At 38.0% G+C, this 19,656-nt stretch overlaps 1 protein-coding gene across 4 annotated transcripts in view; it reads right to left on the reverse strand.

Moving 5' to 3' along the window:
• Positions 1-301: 301 nt before the first annotated feature.
• The window catches only part of MACROH2A1 (macroH2A.1 histone), a 45,598-nt gene continuing 26,243 nt past the window's right edge, over positions 302-19,656 (reverse strand). For 2 of the 4 annotated variants that reach the window (XM_072145872.1, XM_072145870.1), the window contains exons 6-9: positions 14,265-14,355; positions 8,595-8,684; positions 6,089-6,263; positions 302-1,157 (exon numbers count right to left, since the gene is read on the reverse strand). In XM_072145872.1, the coding sequence (XP_072001973.1) occupies positions 992-1,157; positions 6,089-6,263; positions 8,595-8,684; positions 14,265-14,355 (522 nt within the window). In that variant the 3' untranslated portion in view covers positions 302-991. Of the gene's footprint in view, positions 1,158-6,088; positions 6,264-8,594; positions 8,685-14,264; positions 14,356-18,085; positions 18,186-19,656 lie in introns of all 4 variants that reach the window. The other 2 variants (XM_072145871.1, XM_072145869.1) reach the window with 1 other exon arrangement.

A 19,656-nucleotide genomic window follows, 5' to 3' on the forward strand; every position in this document is an offset into this window, starting at 1 on the left:
CTCCAAAGGCAAACCAAGAACTGTCAAAAAGAGCTGCTCTAATGATAGATTACACCCATTCAATACTTACTGAGCCTTTTGCTATTCCTGCTTTCACTCAATGAAAAGTTTGTGTGTACCTACAATCTCTAGCCAGGTCAGGCAGGGCACAGCCACACTTACCCATCAGGATTGAACCAGGGTACAGTAGGTCAGAGTTTTTGAGCCGTAATGCCATCCGTAAAATGTATATAATTTTTTAAGCCCCGAGAGTAGGGAGCTGAAATTGTCTACAGCACAATAGAATTAATTAAAACCAGGAAAAAGGAAATAACATGACATTTATTTAGCAAATTGATGATATTTTCAATGCACAGAATATCTATTTTTCCATGGTAATGTCCCTCTAAGTTCAACCTTCTGTTTTCTTAGCTTTTTCAATAACAGATGGCATCATTAACTGCTGGGTCCTGAAACAGTGCACTAACTTCCTACATTCAGTTTACTTGTGCTTGTAAAATATCTCTAATGAGCTAATGGTGCAGAATTACGGACATTTCTTCATTCGTTTGAGGTTACATAGAAAGCTGTCAGGCTACCATAAAATAAGCAGAAAGACAAGTTTGTGTTTAAATAAGGGACCATAAGACATGAGACACAATGTGAATATCTCTTTTTACAAAGGGGTAAATAGAACACCACATACTATACAATAAAAGCACCACAACACATTTACAAAATAGTTCTTCCGTGTCATCCACATACAAAATACATTAAACTCCCCACTACAATCTGTATCATTTCATAAAACTATAAAAATCTTCTAATTAATGACAACGCCGCAAATATAGTGCATCAAAAAATGTAATGCCAGCCTATCAGTGCCAAAAGAAATCATTTTGAAAAGGTCAAGTGGAATCTTGGTTTCCCATATGAGCGTTTTTTTGAAACCATGGTGCAGTCTTGCAAAAGGAAAAGAGTAGGGTGAGGTGGGGGTGCTGGATTTAAAGGCTTAGTTGGCATCTAACTTTGCCATTTCCTGCACATATATGCCTATGCTTTCACTGTCAAAAAGCACAAAATACACAGTCTTGATTGAAGATGACATTGTAGACACAAAGTAGTTGGAAATCGCTTTCAGGATAAGCTGTGCAGCCATCTGCTTCGGGAAGCCATTTCTGCAAAATCAAAGGGGTAGAGGGTAATATATTGGTTTCGAGAAATTAAACAAGATCATATACCTAAATCTCCTAGTACAAAGGAATTGGAAAAGAAAAAATGGCAGCAGCCTGTCTTCAAATCTTGAACAATACTCACATACTGAGCCCTTTTACCACTACTGATGGATAATCAGCCTTTCTACCAGGCTCGATCTATTTCAGCAGCCATGTTCTAGCATACCGGTATGTGTAGTAATGCTGGTGAGAGTAGACAGATCTTGGGAGTATAAGCTGAGGGTACGATAGTTACAATAGACAGATATAACATACAATTCACATATAATATGTTTATATGGATGTATCTGGTTATTGTTTATATACGGTAGTTGTTACTTACTGACTGTATTCCCCTCAAAACAACCTGCTCTTTATGATACACAGTAAAGTAGTAGTTAGTGGCTACCTTACAGACACCTATGAAAAGGGAGCAAGAGGCCATCTGTACAGACTATGAGCCTCATGATTCGCCATAATGAAGAAGGATAGCCCTCTTTGTTTCAAAAGATCTGTTAGGTCAGTTGGCAGGGCGAGACAGAGTTGCTTTTCTCATATTCCTTTCCCAGGCTTTAGTTCTAAAATACTGATAATAAACTAAAGACCTTAATAATGAAGCATTATTGTTTAGGTTAAACATAACCGGAACAGAGTCATAGCCATAGAACATTGAATAAGATTGAGTAAACATGCCGGTCCAGCAAGACCAACCTATCATCCAAGTGATCCAAAGGATGAAAACATTCCTTCTGCAAGTCGATTAAAAGGGGTATTATTATCCGAGCACTCACTTTTAATTTATGCCAAACATGCCAAACACATACATTTCTTCAAATGGATGTTATTAATGGAATAATGTGAAGATTATTTCCCATAGATGTAGTCATATGGTCCCTGAGAAAAGGAGGAGGACAGCAGTCCATGGGTATGAAGCACATTGCTGCAGTGATTGTGCAGAGAAACAAATAGTTTTTGCATATGAAATGGCCACTAACAAACGCTTTGTCCATGTGTCTGAGCGCCTAAATAGAGCATGTGTGGCCACTGCTGGAAGAGCGCAGTGGTGGTTGGAACCAAGGACAACTATCTTGTTTATAAGGAACAACATGGCAATACTTATGGGAAATTATATTAACATAAGTAGGTTTTTTTGTTAATAACATGCAATTCAAGAATTGTATATTTTTAGCAGATGAATTAAATTAAATATGCATGCCCAGGTGAGAATACCCCTTCAAGGACTTTTGTTTGGCATCAGTATTTTCTTCCATAATGGAACAGAACAACAGAAATCTGTAATAATGGTTCCAGCTCTTCAGGAATATAATACTATCCAACTGCAATCAAATTTTTCCATTTTATGGAAAGCACACTTGTATCAGTAAAAACATTTGTATTCAAGTTTTAACATCCCAAATAGAAAATGATACTTTCATTTACGTTACCATGAAGACAATTATAAAAACTGACAGATGGGCTCATTACAATTGATACAAATGTAAAAAGAAGGTTTTCAAAGTACAAATGTGGGATTTGTACCAACACTATACATTTAAAAATACTATGCAAAAGTTGTGTTTCATTTCAGCTATGTGAACATAACTTTTTTTTTTCTCTCCTTGAAGTAGAACATGATTTATTTGATCCTTCTGCCCAAAGCATAATCCTATTCTGCAGTTATAAAGAGGAATTAAGCCGTTTCTGTTGCTTTCAGAAGTCGTGTCTGCCCGACAGATGTTTTCAGTTCAGCAGCTGCACCACTAAAAGTACTGTATATTGTTTTCATAATGCAGTTTGACTTTCAGTTCTTTTATAAACAAGCTTATTTCTTGTGATGTATCTTGATCAGCATAGTCCATAATTGGGATGGTCTGCCACTCTAGTGGTGAAAACAAGAAAGTGCAGGCCTTTTCATGTTGCCGATTTGAGCTATTAAAACCAAAAACTGTTACAATGCTTAAAACTGCATGCCAGGTGGATGACGGCATTACAGAACATTGAACTTTATATTTCAATCATTTGTACAACCCACGTTTCATCTCCATTAATCACGAGTACAGGTGAAAACACACAGGAAAATTTATTGTATATCTTATTACAGGAAAGTGGCATCTTAGCAGAGTCCCCTTTTCTGTTCAGAAACTTTTCTAAAACTAGTCTTCTCCGACACAGAAGCAGAAGAAACAGAGTGGAGAGTCTGACGATGTGAGAGGAAAGTGGTAGGTGGGCCACTCTTTTCTAGAATGTACCGTGCATGATCAAGTACAAGTCAACCTGAGTATAAGCCAAGACCCCTAATTTTGCCACAAATAACTGGGAAAACAACAACTAGAACCACATCAGATTAAAAAAATAATTTATTCCACTAACATGATATTTTTTTGTTCTTGAACATGTACTGTACAAAGTATCAGGCATAACAACTTCTTGCAACTGTTCCACAGTCTCACTGCTCTTACAGTAAAGAATCACTGTCTATGGTGATGCTAGAACCACCTCTCCTCTAGCTACAGAGGATGTCTCCTTGGCCTAGGTACAAAAAGATCTTTGGAAACACCCCTCTTGTAGGAGTCTTAACATTTCTGGCTTAAAACTAATTTTTGGTTATTTCAGTTTAGGTCATTTTATGATTATATATTTAGGTTAAAGGGTATTCCCATCTGGGCATTTACATTTAATTAAATTAAGTTTGCCATATGTAAACATTTCTTCAATTGGATGTTATTTAAAAAAAATGTTCCTGTGTGAAGATAATTCCTCATAAATGTAGCCATGTTGTCCCTTAGAAACCAGATAGCTTCCTCGGTTACGACCACCTCAGATTTTGGCAGCGGTGGCCATACATGCCATATTGAGTTCTGCCTGACCACCTGACGTCAGCAATCATTACCACAGGGCGGATGTGAGATATGCAGTAACTCCTGGACATTTCATATACAAAAACATTTTGTTTCTTTGTGAAATCCCTCCAGCAGACGTGGCCGTAACCAAGGAGTCAGTCTGGTTTCTAAGGGACCATATCAACACATTTATGGGAAATTGTCTTCACACAGGAACATTTTTTTTAATAACATCTAATTGAAGAAATGTTTATATATGGCAGATCAATGAAACTGAATGTGAATGCCCAGCTCAATGAGGTATGCATCTTTTACAATTTTGATATATATGAATTCTACGTGCACATTTTTGCCATCGTGGTGAATTTACTTACAGTTTTTATATATTATAATAAAATTATGCTAAAATGAAAAGCTGAGCATAACAGAACACGGCAGGGACTAGGTTTCCTTTATTATAACAAAAAAACGTAATGGGGGCTGCAACATTATTTATTCTGTTAAAAATAAATAGATGCATGACAGAAACTTCTTGCTGCGATATTAACTCAGCATAAGCTAAGAAGTGGTACTCAAGCAGCAGCTAAAAGAGATAAGGGCATTAAAAGGGATATAAACAAGCGTTTAATATTACCATTCAATAAAAATCTGTGTAAAACCAAACATAAAATACATTGGGGGAGGTGTATTAATCTGTTTACGCCAGAAAACTGGAGTAATTTGCATCTGAAATCCGGAGTGGCGCCTTTATTGACGGTTTCGACCATTTTTATGCAGTTTTCCAACTTGTGTGAAACAGGTCCATGGTACCTAGGAAGGAGGTGACCGGACAGAAAATGGCCTGTGCGCCAGGAAATTCTATATTGGGGTGCAACAAACTACACCAACAAAAAGGAGGTGCAAAATACAACTTGTCAGTCTTATACGTCACCAGATTCATCATCCAGCATCAGGCACAGGGATTGATCTGTTTTGATAGTTTTAGAGAACTGCACAAGTCTACCCTAAAGACTGACAGGTTCATAAATCACCCCTGTTCAGTTTTGGACCTTCCCATTATAAAAAGCAAATAGGCGAGTGGAAACGGAATTCCAATAACTATATTATTAAGGGAATAGGATTATCTTTTAAAAAATGTTATTAAAGTGACCTCATTTACGTGTAAAAATATTTGCATGGTCAGGCAAAAGAATTAGCTCAGGCTTTTTTTTCTAGCCAAGGACTTTACAGTGGGAGGACATCAAATGTAAAAGATAAAACTTTGATATTGGTGTAGGTAAGGGCACTTTATTGTTACAGTAGTTAGATTATGGCATTTCCTAAGTTAAATGCTGAGATGGCCTTTAAAGAAAAAGGTAGAACGCTTACCAAATAATAAATAACACTGATGGCAAATAAACCTTGTAATTAAATCCTTCTCCCCCGGGCATTGTGGGTCTTCATGACCACAGCTATATTTTTGCATTGTCATCTTTGCTTCATAAAAGCGATCTGCATAATAACCATGTAAAGTACAATTTGGGTTTTTACTTTTTTCAGAGAATGAATGAAAACAAAAGCAAATTGAGGGATGTACTCACATTTGACATAGCGCCATTTAAGAGCTGCTTAACAGACTTATAAAGTTTTGCATTATATGATATGTATAAGAACCTTCTTACTTTGACATCCCTTTAATTTATGACCAAATCCCAGTGTAAACACTTAAGGTTTACATTCCAATGAGAATCCAATAGTCTAAATGTGTTCCTATGTTATTACTCAAACAACCCTGTACACACATTGTAAGAAGAAGTCAGGTAGTGTAAATAGCAGATTTAGTTCTGCTTTCCACAGTATTCTTTGTGTGCAAAAAATATTGGATAACATTAAATGCTTTCATTACAGCAGAGAAGCCAGTAGTAATAAATAAAGAAAAACTAAGATATAAAAACATTAGGGGTTGCTAAAAAACTGATATACAGTAGAGATTACTATAGTAGGTACAGACAGTAAATGGCGAATTTAAACTTAAAACATCATTGGTACTACATTTAGCAGCGAAATGTCACTTACCTTCCACTTCCAATTGAAGGAAAAGCAATTGATTTGATTTTTTTCTCATCCGCCAAAGCCAAGCAGTTCTTCACGGTCTTTTCCAGCAGTTCTTCGCATTTGTCGGAGCCCCAGCTTGGGCTGTTGCAGTGGATCACAAACTTTGCAGGCAATCCATGCCCTGAACTGACTGCAGCTACTCGGACGAGACAAGAAATATCAGTGAGAAAGTGCTAATAAGATTAAGGTGATACTTGATCTGTGTTTTTTCCTGAATGCAGCATGCATTGGATATACATTTTCGTGCTGCTTTTCGCATATGCTTCACTTTAGTACTCATAGTCTATATAGTATTTTTATCGAAAGACACTCCTAAGGAATGGCCATCAAAATATGATCACGGGGGAACAACACCCTGCCTTGCACAACACAATACAATTGGCACAGTGGCCAGGTTCCATAGCTGCAGGCTTGGTTTCAATGTACTTTAACATAAGTCGAGCTTGCAATCATGGCCACTCCAAACCATCTTCTTGACCTCCTCAGTACTTAGTGCCTTTTGTAATTATATATATATATATATATACACACACAGTTTGTATTATCATAATAAAAAGTATCATAACAAAACTCAACTGTATTTAAAGTAACATCACACAGGTGTTTCTATTATCAAATGCTATATCAGTAGAATATAATAAAATTCAGAGAAATTGACAATCACTAATACCTAGGGTCCCAAGCTACCTGCTATGCAAGGAACTGCAACTCAGCCCCCAATACAATGCAGAAACAGACAATAACTTTTGTTTTGTATGCTTTTTTCGAAGCTTGGAGGTATTATAAGAGTAAGTTTCCTAAATATCCATAAGTAAGGACATATCCTAAAGGATAAACCCTCACTTGCTATCATTGAAATAACCATTTGAAAAATAAGTCAAGTTAAACATTTCTCATTGTGACTTTGAATGTCCATCAGAACACCTGAACAGTGTTAAAACAGTAAGAAATTACACCAAGGCTTCAAGAGCCATAAAAGAAATTTACAGGAGGCCCATTTCCACTGTCATCTATCATTTCCTATACATGTTCAGTTACCTTTTCATTGGAACCATACCATTATTGAGATATTTAACAATGAAGAGAGTCATCTCTGTCTTCCCTTAGGCACTTGTAATGCATCATCCTAATAAAATATTATCCATCTATTCCCACTGGAATGTATTCTTAACAGCCGGTTGCATCAGAAACAGTGTCCTCAGTCTCTGACCCACACTTACTAAGGTACCTGCGGTAAGAAGGAGGCTTCAGATTTATAGCTGTACGGCAGATGTTCTTAGAGCTCTCTAGGTAATAAGTTGCCATCAAATCATCTGCTCTTGCAACCAAACCAATATATTTTACCCTTTACCACAAATTATCAGTAATGATTGTATGCCTTTGATGCTCCCCGGTCTACACAATCCATGTTTATCATGTATGCCTCATAATTCCATGGAGGTCATATATACTATGGTCGGATGCACATGTGTGCTCACTGTAGTCTTTCAAAGATCTCAATTATAAGATTTCTTAGCAAACATGGTCGTAAAATCTTATCGAAATGGTGATTTTCACAGTTACACTTCAATGCATAGTGTCACGATACATCTGCAGCTTTAAAGTTAAACAATTCAAGACACTGCTAGGCAATAATATTGCAATATGTGCACATAATTGAAAGCCAGTGTTCGTCAGATCAACATCTTTCAAGAGGTGACCAAAAAACCTGCTTTTATTTGGTATGAACACGCTCATTCCTTCAACGTTATTGCTTTTTCTTATTTTGCACAGACATAAAAGAGCCATCATCAAGGACGAAAATTAAAATGATTGCAGGAAAACCCGGGTCACCTATAAATTTCATAGAGGAAAGGGAGTACCAGGAACAATTGTGCAGTTGGGCGTTGTTCCCTAACATATTGAAGAAGTTGAGCTCTGGACATTTCCAATTTGTTCTAATTTATGTTTCACTGTTTCATTTGGCATATGGAGAATGCTTCATAAATTCAAGCAAAATCTAATAAAACAACCTGACATTCCTGTAATCAGATGGGGAATTATATGCAAAATGTGGCCAATATGGCAACTTAAGTGTTTCACCTTAGCACTACAACTTTTCCTCTGGAATTAGATGTTATCCACGGAGTGAGTCTTTAAAGTTTCCTTATCCTTGAATGAGCATGGACTTGGGGAGATATGCAGGTTAACATAAAGCAGCCACTGTGTAAACCATTATAACAATTGGAATCAAGTGAAAGAGTGAAATCCATTCCTGTGTAAATATATATACATTGTGCAAAGACGCATTTTACAGCTGGGTTGCAAAAGCTCTCGGTAGGTCTACAAGTATGTTATGTGTTTAACAAAACTTCAAAAAGTGGAGCTTTACTTTTGGTCCATCAAAATCTACTTGATCCATTACCATTACCAAAGTGCTTTTAATTAAATTAGCCCTCCAGTGGATAACATCATGAAAAGCTGTTACCTCCAGCTACATCTAGAGGCCCATTCTTTTTCTTCAGTTCAATGACGGCTTCCAAGAACTCCTTCCCTCCTTTCTTCTCTAAGGCGCTGCCTAAGTGGAAGGAAAATATCAGTTACATAGAGACACAGTTACATTCATGAAAACTATCAAGCGTTTTTTTCCACCCGGTTATCCAACTTAAGAACAGCCGACTTACAGGCAACCCCTAGTTACAAATGGCCACTGTGACCTCTGGTGAAGCTCTCTGGATGTTCATAATTTAATGAATCCAAAATTGTAAAAATCCTATTGTCACAGGGATTAAAAAATTATAATTTGTCTGGAGTTACACATACAAAATATATAAACCCTATAAGCTGGTCAAAGATGATAATCTTCACTTAATTCACCCACTTCATTTATTTGGTGTTATACTGTTATATCTAAAAGCAGAGGATCCCTAGAAGGCAGGTAGGATTTCAGTTTCCAAAATTTCTTTGAAAGGAAATTTCCATTTTTCACTCCCTGTCTTTAAAAAGCCAGATTTTTTTTTTTATTGTTGTGTACAAAGCTGAACGAGGACTTGTTATCTGCATACCAAATTGCTTTACTTCCTAGTGTCAGTTATATTCTGAGAAGCAAGAAAAAAATTCCAAAGTAAAATTGATGGTAAAAACATGGTTTACGCCAAATTCTTGTGGGCTTTGTTTTTATAGCTTTTACAGTGCGCTCTAAAAGACACCTCCCCTTATTTCTTTTGGCCAGTACAATCACAGAGATACTCATTTTATATAGGTTTTTTTTTAGGTTTTAATAGATTTTTAAAAAAAAAATAATTAAAACTTTTATTCAGGGTACAGATCTGTGTAAGCTGAGGTTTTAAAAACGATTTATTAAATGTTTAAAGTGTTGCAAAATGGTGAATTGTTTGCTGCCTGAGGACTCTTCCACACTTGCGTTGCAGGGTGCAAAGCGTGAAAAACTGACATTTTTGGCTGCGTTTTTGGTCCTTTTTTCCTTAGAGTCATTAGCGTTTTTGCATTTTTTCATGCATGTGTTGTTCGGGTTTTTCTTGCATTTTCGGTGCGTTTTTCATGCACATTTTTTAAATCACATGTTTCTTAAATTGGTACTTCCTGACTTTTTTTCACATCACCTAGCAACCCATCCAGCACTTGCAATGCCCATGAGTGCAATGCGTTTTTGATGTGTCTCCATAGACTTGAATGGGGTGTAAAAAGTAAAAGTAGAACATGCTGCGAATTTAACACGTGTGAAAACAAACGCATGCACTCGCCTGAAAAAAAAGCAAGTAAGGACAAGCCCACTGGAAACAATGGGACAGAGTACAATGCTAGTTCTGCGCGTCAAAGCATGCGCATGAAAAACACTAGTGTGCTCAGTCTGTGAAATCTCTTCATACACCTGCAACCTCTTAAAGAGGTTTTCCCACAAAGGGATAGGGCCTAACTTGCTGATCAGTGGGGGTCCCAGTGATGAGACCTCCGCAGATCGCAAAAACGAGCAGACCAAAAGTAACACGATCATTATGATACTTTTAACACTGAGCAATTTCTGCGTCAAAAAAAAAATACATAGTCTACATTACTTTCTACAAATCACATTTACTGACACGGCCCATTTTTTCAAATTTGCCCTGTGTGACTATAAGTGGTTATAACTTTGGAATGCTTTAGCATATCAAAGTGATTTTGAAATTGTTTTCTCGTGAAACTTTGTACTTCATGTTAGTTACAAAATTTTGGTGGTATGTTTTGCATTTATTTATGAAAAAAACGGATATTTGGTAAAAATTTTGAAAAATTCTCGATTTTCGAAATGCAAAATGTTCTTTTTCCATACATAGTCATAACAGCAAAAAAATATAATAACTAACATTCACCGAATGTCTACAGAAACTACACCCCTCAACATACGTAAAACAACTTTTATGAAGTTTTTTTATCCCTTTAATTGTTTTAAAGGGGATAAAACAAAATCTGATGCAATTTTGAAATTAATATTTTTAAGCTAAATGAATGTGTTTTCATAAAATGTAGATAAAATACCAAAACCCTCAACAAAGTTTGATACCCAATCTCTCCAGAGTATAAAAATCCCGTTGTATGGGCGCACACCAGGGCATTGAAGGGAAGTTGCGCTATTTAGAGCAGATTATGCATTGTCACTTTTTATTGGCTACACAATCTTAATTTTTTTGGCAATTTGGACAAATAAGGGCTTATTTTTTGTGACATGAGATGCACTTTACAAATATTGTATATACTCTAGTATAAGCCGACCCGAGTATAAGCCGAGACCCCCAATTTTACCATCAAAAACTGGGAAAACCCATTGACTCGAGTATAAGCCGAGGGTGGGAAATGCATTAATCACAGACCCCCCAGTATATTGCAAGCCTGCCCCCAGTAGTATACAGCCAGCCCAGCCTGCCCAATTAAGTATACAGCCAGCCCACCTGCCCCAGTATATACAGCCAGCCCAGCCTGCCCCCTTATGTATACAGCCAGCCCAGCCTGCCCCCTTATGTATACAGCCAGCCCCCTTATGTATACAGCCAGCCCCCTTATGTATACAGCCAGCCCAGCAGTAAAAAAAAAAAAAAAACTTATATACTCACCCTCCGGTGGCCCCGATATCCGCACTGCTCCCCTGATGTCTGCGGAGGTCCTCTTCTGTCTTCTATCTTCCACAGGGCGCCGCCATGTCCTTCTCCCGGCCGTGGCATAGTATGACGTAAGCAGCGGCCGCATCATACTATGCGCCTGCCGCCCAGGAAAAACATGGCGGCGCCCTGCGGAAGACAGAAGATAGAAGACAGAAGAGGACTCACGCGGACATCGTATATAATTATATATCGTATATTGTATATAATTTTATTATAGTGCTGGGCTTGCTATTGACTTGTGTATAAGCCGAGTTGAGGATTTTCAGCACATTTTTTGTGCTGAAAAACTCGGCTTATACACGAGTATATACGGTACTTCATTTTAGTACTGTACTTCATTAGTTTATTGATGAGATTTTATTAACTCTTGAATGTATAGAGGAAAAGAAAATTGTCAATTTTGGTTTCCTTTCTTTTTGTAACTTTTGGGGGTCGTAAACCGTACACTAAAAATACTATATTATCTTTATTCTATAGATCACTACCATTACAATGATACCTCATTTTTATATATTTTTACCATTTTACTGGATAAAAACAAAAAAATCTAATTTATTTTTGCATCGTCCCGTTTTTGGAGATATAACTAATATTTTTTGGTTGACAGAGCTGGTTTAGGGCTCATTTCTAACGTGTTGAGTTGTCCTTTTCATTGGTACCATTTGGGCACACATACTTTTTTTTATCACTTTTTGGAACATTTTTGTTAAGGGATTTTAATGAAAAATTAAAATTTTTGGCGAGTTTTTTGGGTTTTGTTTTTACAGCATTCACCAAGCGGGTCCAATAATGTTTCTGAGTTATTGTACAGATGGTTTCGGACGTGGCGATATCAAATATGTGGGTAATTTTTTACTTTATAAGACGTGTATAGGAAATGTTTGTGTTCAGGGGACTTTTACTTTAACTATTTTTATTAGAAAATTTTATTAAGTGTTTTTAACTTTTATGTTTTACTTTTTAACCTTTGGCTTGAACAAGCGATGCTCTGATTGCTTTTTCAAGCTCTTCTTCACCTAATACAGTGTAATACAGATGTATTACACTGTATTATGTAACACACTAAGCTGCTACGCATGCTCAGTGTGTTACAGCACTGGCAGACCCTGGGGCTGGTATTGGAGCAGCGAACCCCCCTGGTTAGCGCTGCGGGGGAGTTGGGGGTCCGATTCACATATGCTTGTGATGGTGGAGCCAACTGCTAGCTCAGAGGCCATTGACTGATAAAATGAGACCAAATGCCCTGGAAACTGAGGGGTGGTAGTATAACTGAGACAGGTATACAGAGATATATTTAATTTAATTTATTGCACTAAAGCAACCATGTGAAAGTATTTTTCCCTGCAGTTATAACCTCTTGGAAGGTAATTCATCATTGGAAAATGACATATGGTAAATACTCAAGTATAAGCCGAGTTTTTCAGCACAATTTTTGTGCTGAAAATTCCCCACTCCCCTTTCCATCGCCCCGGGCAGGACCACTTCTTATTTCATGTGTCACTGCTGACATCATAGCTTGTGTGCCGGCCATGCACACAGACCTGTCGCTGACCTGGAGCTGGCGCACATGAAGTATTAAGAGGACCTGCCCAGGGCGTTGGAAAGGTGAGTTTATTTTTTTTATGTGCTGGGGATACTGTGGGGCTGGCAGTCTATATTCTCCAGGGGGCTGGCTATATACTACAGGGGGTAGCTATATACTAAAGGGGGCTCACTGGCAATATATTACTACCTAGGATGGCACCTAACAAAATGTAATCTTATTATGCAAAAAACAAGCCATAATACTACTGCTTTAATGAGAAAAATAAAATGTAATAGTTTTTCAAATATGTGATTTCCGAATGAGCGTTTTTTGTGAAAAATAGTAAAATGTAAAAAAACTAAACATATCTCTGTAATCATACTGGCCTACGGGAAATTAATAATTAGCAGAAATGCCTATTAAACTTTTCAATTTTATTATGATAAATTTACCTTTACAAATGGTGCATATGAAAACTACAATTCTATTCTATTTGAAAACAAACAACCTATGTCTTCTGAATGGACAAAAAAAAATGTGTGTTCTTACAGCCCAAAGTGGCTGGGTCCTTAAAGGGGTCCGTAACTGCATGCTATTAAAAATATGCACCTTTGCGAAGATAATGTAGCCATGTTGTGTCTTAGAAAGGAGATAGCTGTCCTTGGTTATGACCACCTCTGCATACCTGCAATGGTTTTCAGACATGCACTATTGGATTCAGTGTTTATTACTAAAGGACAGCTGTGGAACATGTAGTAACTCCCGGCCATTTCATATGCAAAAACTATTTGTTTCTTTGTGCAATCCCTCCAGCAGAGGTGGTTGTATCCACGGACAATAATCTTGTTTCTACATTTTTGGTAAATTATCTTCACACAGATACATCTCATTTAATAACATCCAATTGAAGAAATGCAGATGAATTTAATTAAATGTTAATGTTTGTTTGCCATCTATCCACATAATAGTGGATAACAATGTGATCACTAGGGGTCTGACTACTGAAACTCCTACTGAACACGAAAATGGACTCCTAACCATAACAAGTCTCGTTCACTCATATTGAATGAATACCAGGTGTAGGAGGTCTCAAAGGTTTACAGTTACCAGACCCCACCTCTAAACACAGCAGAATGTGAGGGGCATGTTAGTTGGTAGCCCTATTTCCATGTACGGCAACAAGCAGTTAGGTAGATTTGCATTCTGTTACCACATATACAAGATTATGATTATGATATGATTAAAGAAGACACCTTCCAAAAATTGTTCATCGATGAGAAAATAAACCCACCACCTAAACATATACAAACAGTGATAGACATTTTATCATTAGAATCAATGTTCCTAATTGGGTAACATTATGGTTAATTAATCAATGCAATTCAGATTTGGTTAGATGAATAAATTAGTATTATTTTGCTCCTTTTCACCATGCAAACATATATTAGAAACTCTGCATCACTAAACTTTTCATTACCTACTTCACCACCGGTGTAGAGGTCAGAGCCTGTCGGATGAACGACAGCATCACTTTCGAGGGTGGCAATGTCAGCCTTTACAACTTGCAACTATAATAGGCAAACACACGTACGTCAACCATGTGGAGTAAGGAACACAAAGGACACAAAGTATGATTTTACCTCTTTCCTGGTCATCCTACTGATATGGGAAAAAGTTGTCCAGCTATTCTACATATATAAACAGGAGCACATCTAGGGTCATGGCAGCCATTCTTGTCTTATATTATGAGCACATTGATATCTACACAGCAGTTTAGATTGATTCATTGGTGTTTTATACCTAGAATGCAGATATTGATTGTTACATTGGTCCTGGTTGTAGGGTAACATACTCTATCACAACCACACAACTATCAAGGTATTAAACCATGTAAAGAGGATCAGTAGAAATATCCAATTGGTAGTTACTGTTGCTTCTGTCATGACACCATGTCTTTTCACAATCTGACACTCTCCGATCAGAGGTGACATTGTGAGAGCACACGCGACTGGCAAGAGTAGTACAGGATACAAACCGCTCTGCTTTGTACACAGACAAGCTTGTAGATTGATGATATTTCATTTACAGGACACCCCTACAAAGTAATGTGGCGGAAAGTCTTTTAGCACTGGACCTTATATGTTCTTTTTAATGCTGTACCGAGGACCCACAGAGAGGTCTTTGTGTTCCCTCATTTAGTCTTCCCCATGAACACAATGTATACATCATGTTCAGCTTCCTCAACTGCTCTACAACAATCACAAGATAGAGAAGGGCCACTTTAATCATAACTTCTGGCACTATTAGTCCCCCAAGCCTGGACCCTATAAAACAAAGGAACATATTAACATTAAGTTTTTTGTTACTAACAACGGTGTCTTGTAGTAACCAAAGAAACCAAATGCTTGGTATTATACACTGAGGAGGTCTGAACTGGAAAATCATGGGATTCATGGGAGTAGGTTCCCTGAAAAGCATATCTTAGAATCCTTTTTATTCTGAGACTCTCTTTTCTTATTAATAAGAGCATGGTAATGCAGATATGCGCATATTACCTTTCCTCTTATCAGAAGGCACATCTATCTCTCCTCCTGTTTGTATCCTTTCAGCTTGCATGTTGTATACAGAATTAAAGAGCCCCTGTCAGGTCAATAAACCACTTTAGCTGCACATACTGAAAGAAGCGGCTCCATAGTCCTCTACCAGTTATTGCACTGTTTAATTTGTAGCTTTATCTGAAAATTCCCAAAAGACTGAGGTAGGTAGCAGTCTGATCGACATACCTAGCTTCTGGTGGTTTGGCAAATTCATGAGGGGGCTGTCCAGGCACTCCCCTTTCTTCAGCTTCTCTCGGGGGGCCGCCACTCCCATACCAGATGCCGGAGGTGACTGCAGCATCAAGTCTCGGACCCCCCTTATGAATAAGCCGGTACGTTGAAAACTACATACCTCAGCTTTTCACAGCTTTTCGGTGTGTTTTGATAAAGCTAGAAATTTAACAGTGCAATAACTGGTAGAGGGCGATGGAGCTGCTTCCTTTAATATGTGCAGCTAAAGTGTTTTATTGACCTGACAGGTCCTCCTTAAGGCGTTAAAGATGCTGTTATAGATGCTGCTCCACTCTTTACCCAAGGTATTGGAGCCTTCACCTCCACAGGTTTGTAACATGCAGTACAATTCATAGAGACCGGTGTGGGACTGGCCTCTTTATACAGAGGTGAGTGGTTGTGCACCCTAGTTTAGATAACATTAAGGCCAGATTCATATGCTTTTGAACGGTGTTTATTGGCAAAAAAAAAAACACAATGCAAAGCTTCATGTCTTAATATAAAGTGCCATATTTTTTTTCAATGTGGTTACTTGCTGTGCCGTTATGACAAACATTGAGAAAGGTGTTTAACTCATCGTGTAGTCATGTGGCAAAGGACCGCAACATGTGAACTCTGCCTAACTACAACCAGCTCTGTCACCTTAACAAAAAACCAAGTCATCAGTTATCAGTCCCAGCAGAAGATATTTCTCAATTTTACTCACAGAAAGCTAAAATTTGTAAAGCAATTAATGATATTAATAAAATAATATAAATATTATCTTTGGAATTTCTGTTTTTGGTTACCTTTAGACTGGATTTTGAGTCTTTTGCAGAGGTTTCAATTGTATGAGGCTAATCAATGGGGCATTTTTAGATCAGTTTTTGAGTAACATCAGCCTTATGCTATTTGGTTCTAGGGTCCAAAGCCTAGTAATCTCCTTCTCATCTGTTGTTCAATTACGAGTATCTACAATAGTGACATAATTTATACCACATAACCTAAGCTGGTAGTATGGACGGTAAATTGAGAAATTACCTTTCATAAGACAAATTGCAAAGTAATACTGTAAGCCAAAGAAGAACATAGCAGCTAATAGTGTGAGATAATTAGAGAATAAAAAGATACAATTTGTTGAGTGTTTACTATTAAATTAGACATTTATGAATTATGAACTCTTCCTATCATAGTGAGATTTGGGACTGTTCCCTTTAGAAGTACGGTAGCCGTGAAGAGACATTGTGTGGGGTTACTGAAACAATATATGGGGAGAGGGAGGAGTTTCATAAGGTTGGTAGGGTGATTGTTCATGGACAGATATTATACAGAAGTACAACTATCCCTATTTGGTTATTCTCCATGCCTGAAAAGTTTCACAGTCCATTTGTGAAATTGACTCAGCAAATATGCAATTGACCTCAAGTGATATCAATTATTGTCTTTTCTCTGAGCTATGTCTGGCGTATTCATGTCCTTCCTGCTCAGCTGTGCCGCCTCATTCCCCTTGCTAAAGAGAGTTCCTGAGGGAAGGGAGAGAGATTTCTCTTCAGCCAGTAACATATAGCCAGCCTTTCTCTCAAAGCCCTCATTCACCCATCCCTCAGGAATTCTCTACAGCGAGTCACATAGACAGCATGTCAATGATGTAGCAGGGCTAAGTTCATTGAGTTAAAGAGAAAGCATGCCCCTTGTCAATCAGGAATTTGAAGGAGTGGCTGAGCTAGAAAAACATGAAAATGCATAGATATTGAGTCAACTTTACAAACAGACATTACATGGGTAATAACAATATAGGGATAATTGTACTGCTGCATAAGAGTTCTCTTTTTCAATCAGTACTGAGACACATGAATAGGTAAAATTAATCAGTTTATTATAGATCTATTTATAATAGAAAAAGTGTTTGATTGCTTTCCACAGGTAACGACTATTTCTGTGCACCAATTTATCTCCCCAAAATAGTTTCAGGCCCATGTGTCTATTCACATCATACAGGTTTCTTTATTTGGCGTCTGTATTGTACTAGTAAGTAGAGATGACCGGATCCACACTTTAAGTTTTTGTTCGGGTGCATCCCGCATGACCTGGACATATTGCCAGATTGCCAGTTGTGCAGCTACTAGCCGTGGCTGTGATTGGCCAGGGGTGTCTCCAGGATCAATCATAGCTATGGCTAGTAGCAAGGGGCATCAGTTTGCCGGATTGTGTCCCATTGGCACAAGGCATAACCGAACACGAACTTAAAGCTCGGATTCACTCATCTCTAAAAAGCAAGTGCTTCTAAAAGGAACATATTAGAAATTACCCATTAAGCAGCGATTTTTCAATTTGTCCAAATAGAAAATATAATGTACCCCCCCCCCCCCCCTTCTCCAAGTCAAATATGCCATCAGAGATTTTTGAATTCAGTTTTAAATTAAATTTTCCTATACTGGAATCTGCAATTATCTCTCAACCATTAGCTAATATAAAACCCATGTCCCATTACCTATATCGTCTTTAAGGTCAATGTCAGCATTGGTAGGGTTGATAACAGCCTCCACCTCAAATCCGGCTAAATTACTGATTTCACTGTGAATAAGGTTCAGCTGCAAAGAAAAGCATGAGCGGGGAAGTAGTAGAGCAGCAGGAAGACACCACAATTGTAGCAAAGTAACAAGCGACAGAGCTAGATGCAGTGCTAGTAACTAGAAAACAAGTAATAAAGAGAATGCTGCCACAGTTAGTGTGCCGTCTGTTTCTCATGCGTCATAACATCTTTAAGTTCAATATGTTCAAAGAAATCAACTCATGCAATGCGATATGATTGGTGGGTGAAAGAGAAGCATCTAGTTGGTAATTTGGTGTTTTATACATTTTATTTTTTATTATTGCCTATCATTTAACCACAGTTTGTGATCCTGTATACAAAGTGAGTCAGGAGTCAGGAGTGAGCTGTATGTGAGACACCTTGGTTTAACTGGCTGTACTGCGGCCACAAATCCCAATGATGAGCCCCAGATTTGTGGCCATAATACAGAACATACGATACAGAGGCCCCGACTAATTCTATGTTCGTGTTCATGTAGCCTCTGGGTGATAATTTCACATGGCTTAATTTTTTTCACTTTTGTCATGTTCTTTTGGTGTAAGGTGTTTTTTCTTTCCAAAATGAGTCAAGTCTATAGACGTCTACAAAAAAAGTACAAAACAAGTCAATAAAAAATGAAGGGCGAGAAATTCATATATCTTTTTACATAAACCAAGAACTTGTCATAAGGGGGAGTGTCAAAATAAAAACCTTAGGCTGGGAACACACTTAGCTCATCTGCTGCGGGTTACCATGAGATTCACAGTGACAGTATAGTGGGTGGGATTTATACAGAACCCATCCACATTCTGCATATTAAATCTGCAGAAATAAATAATTAAATGGGTATTCCAGGAATAATTCAAATACTGTACAAATGGGTCCTTAAAATATAAGATGATATGTAATTAGTTGCTATTTAAAATGTTGTTCCCCTTAGCAGAAAATGATGTTGATATAGACTGTAAGGAAGAATTAAGTTGCTACTGGATCTTTAATCAATCCATTGTTTTTTTCTCCACGGGGGAGCAGACTCAGAACAGAAGATGGACACTGGTCACATGTTCACATCACCAGGGGCGTAACGAGCGAAGTCGCAGGGGTTGCGACTGAGACCAGGCCCATTGTCATTCAGAAGCCCGCACTCAGCGCAGAACAGCAGGCAGATGTTTTAAATTGTGACAGCCGAGGGCCTACCTGTTACAGCGCACGGACTGTTCTGCATCTGGTCCGTGCGCTGGATCCGGAGAGCCCGGAGCTGTCACAATTCAAAATGAAAACGGGCCCCCGCTCCGCCCAACGTCCCTACTCACCCCACGCTACTCACCCGCCGCCCCCACCAATCCATCACTTTCGCATCATTAGCCGTCGAATGCCCCGGATCTCCAGAGGAGAGAAAGAGCGAGGAGGAGCGGAATAATGTAAGAATTTAATTTTTTATTTTGCTTAAATATATGGGGCCCTGTTTCTATTTGGGGGGGGGGCATAGG

This window comes from Engystomops pustulosus, chromosome 4, assembly GCF_040894005.1.
Source record: "Engystomops pustulosus chromosome 4, aEngPut4.maternal, whole genome shotgun sequence".
NCBI lineage: Eukaryota > Metazoa > Chordata > Amphibia > Anura > Leptodactylidae > Engystomops > Engystomops pustulosus.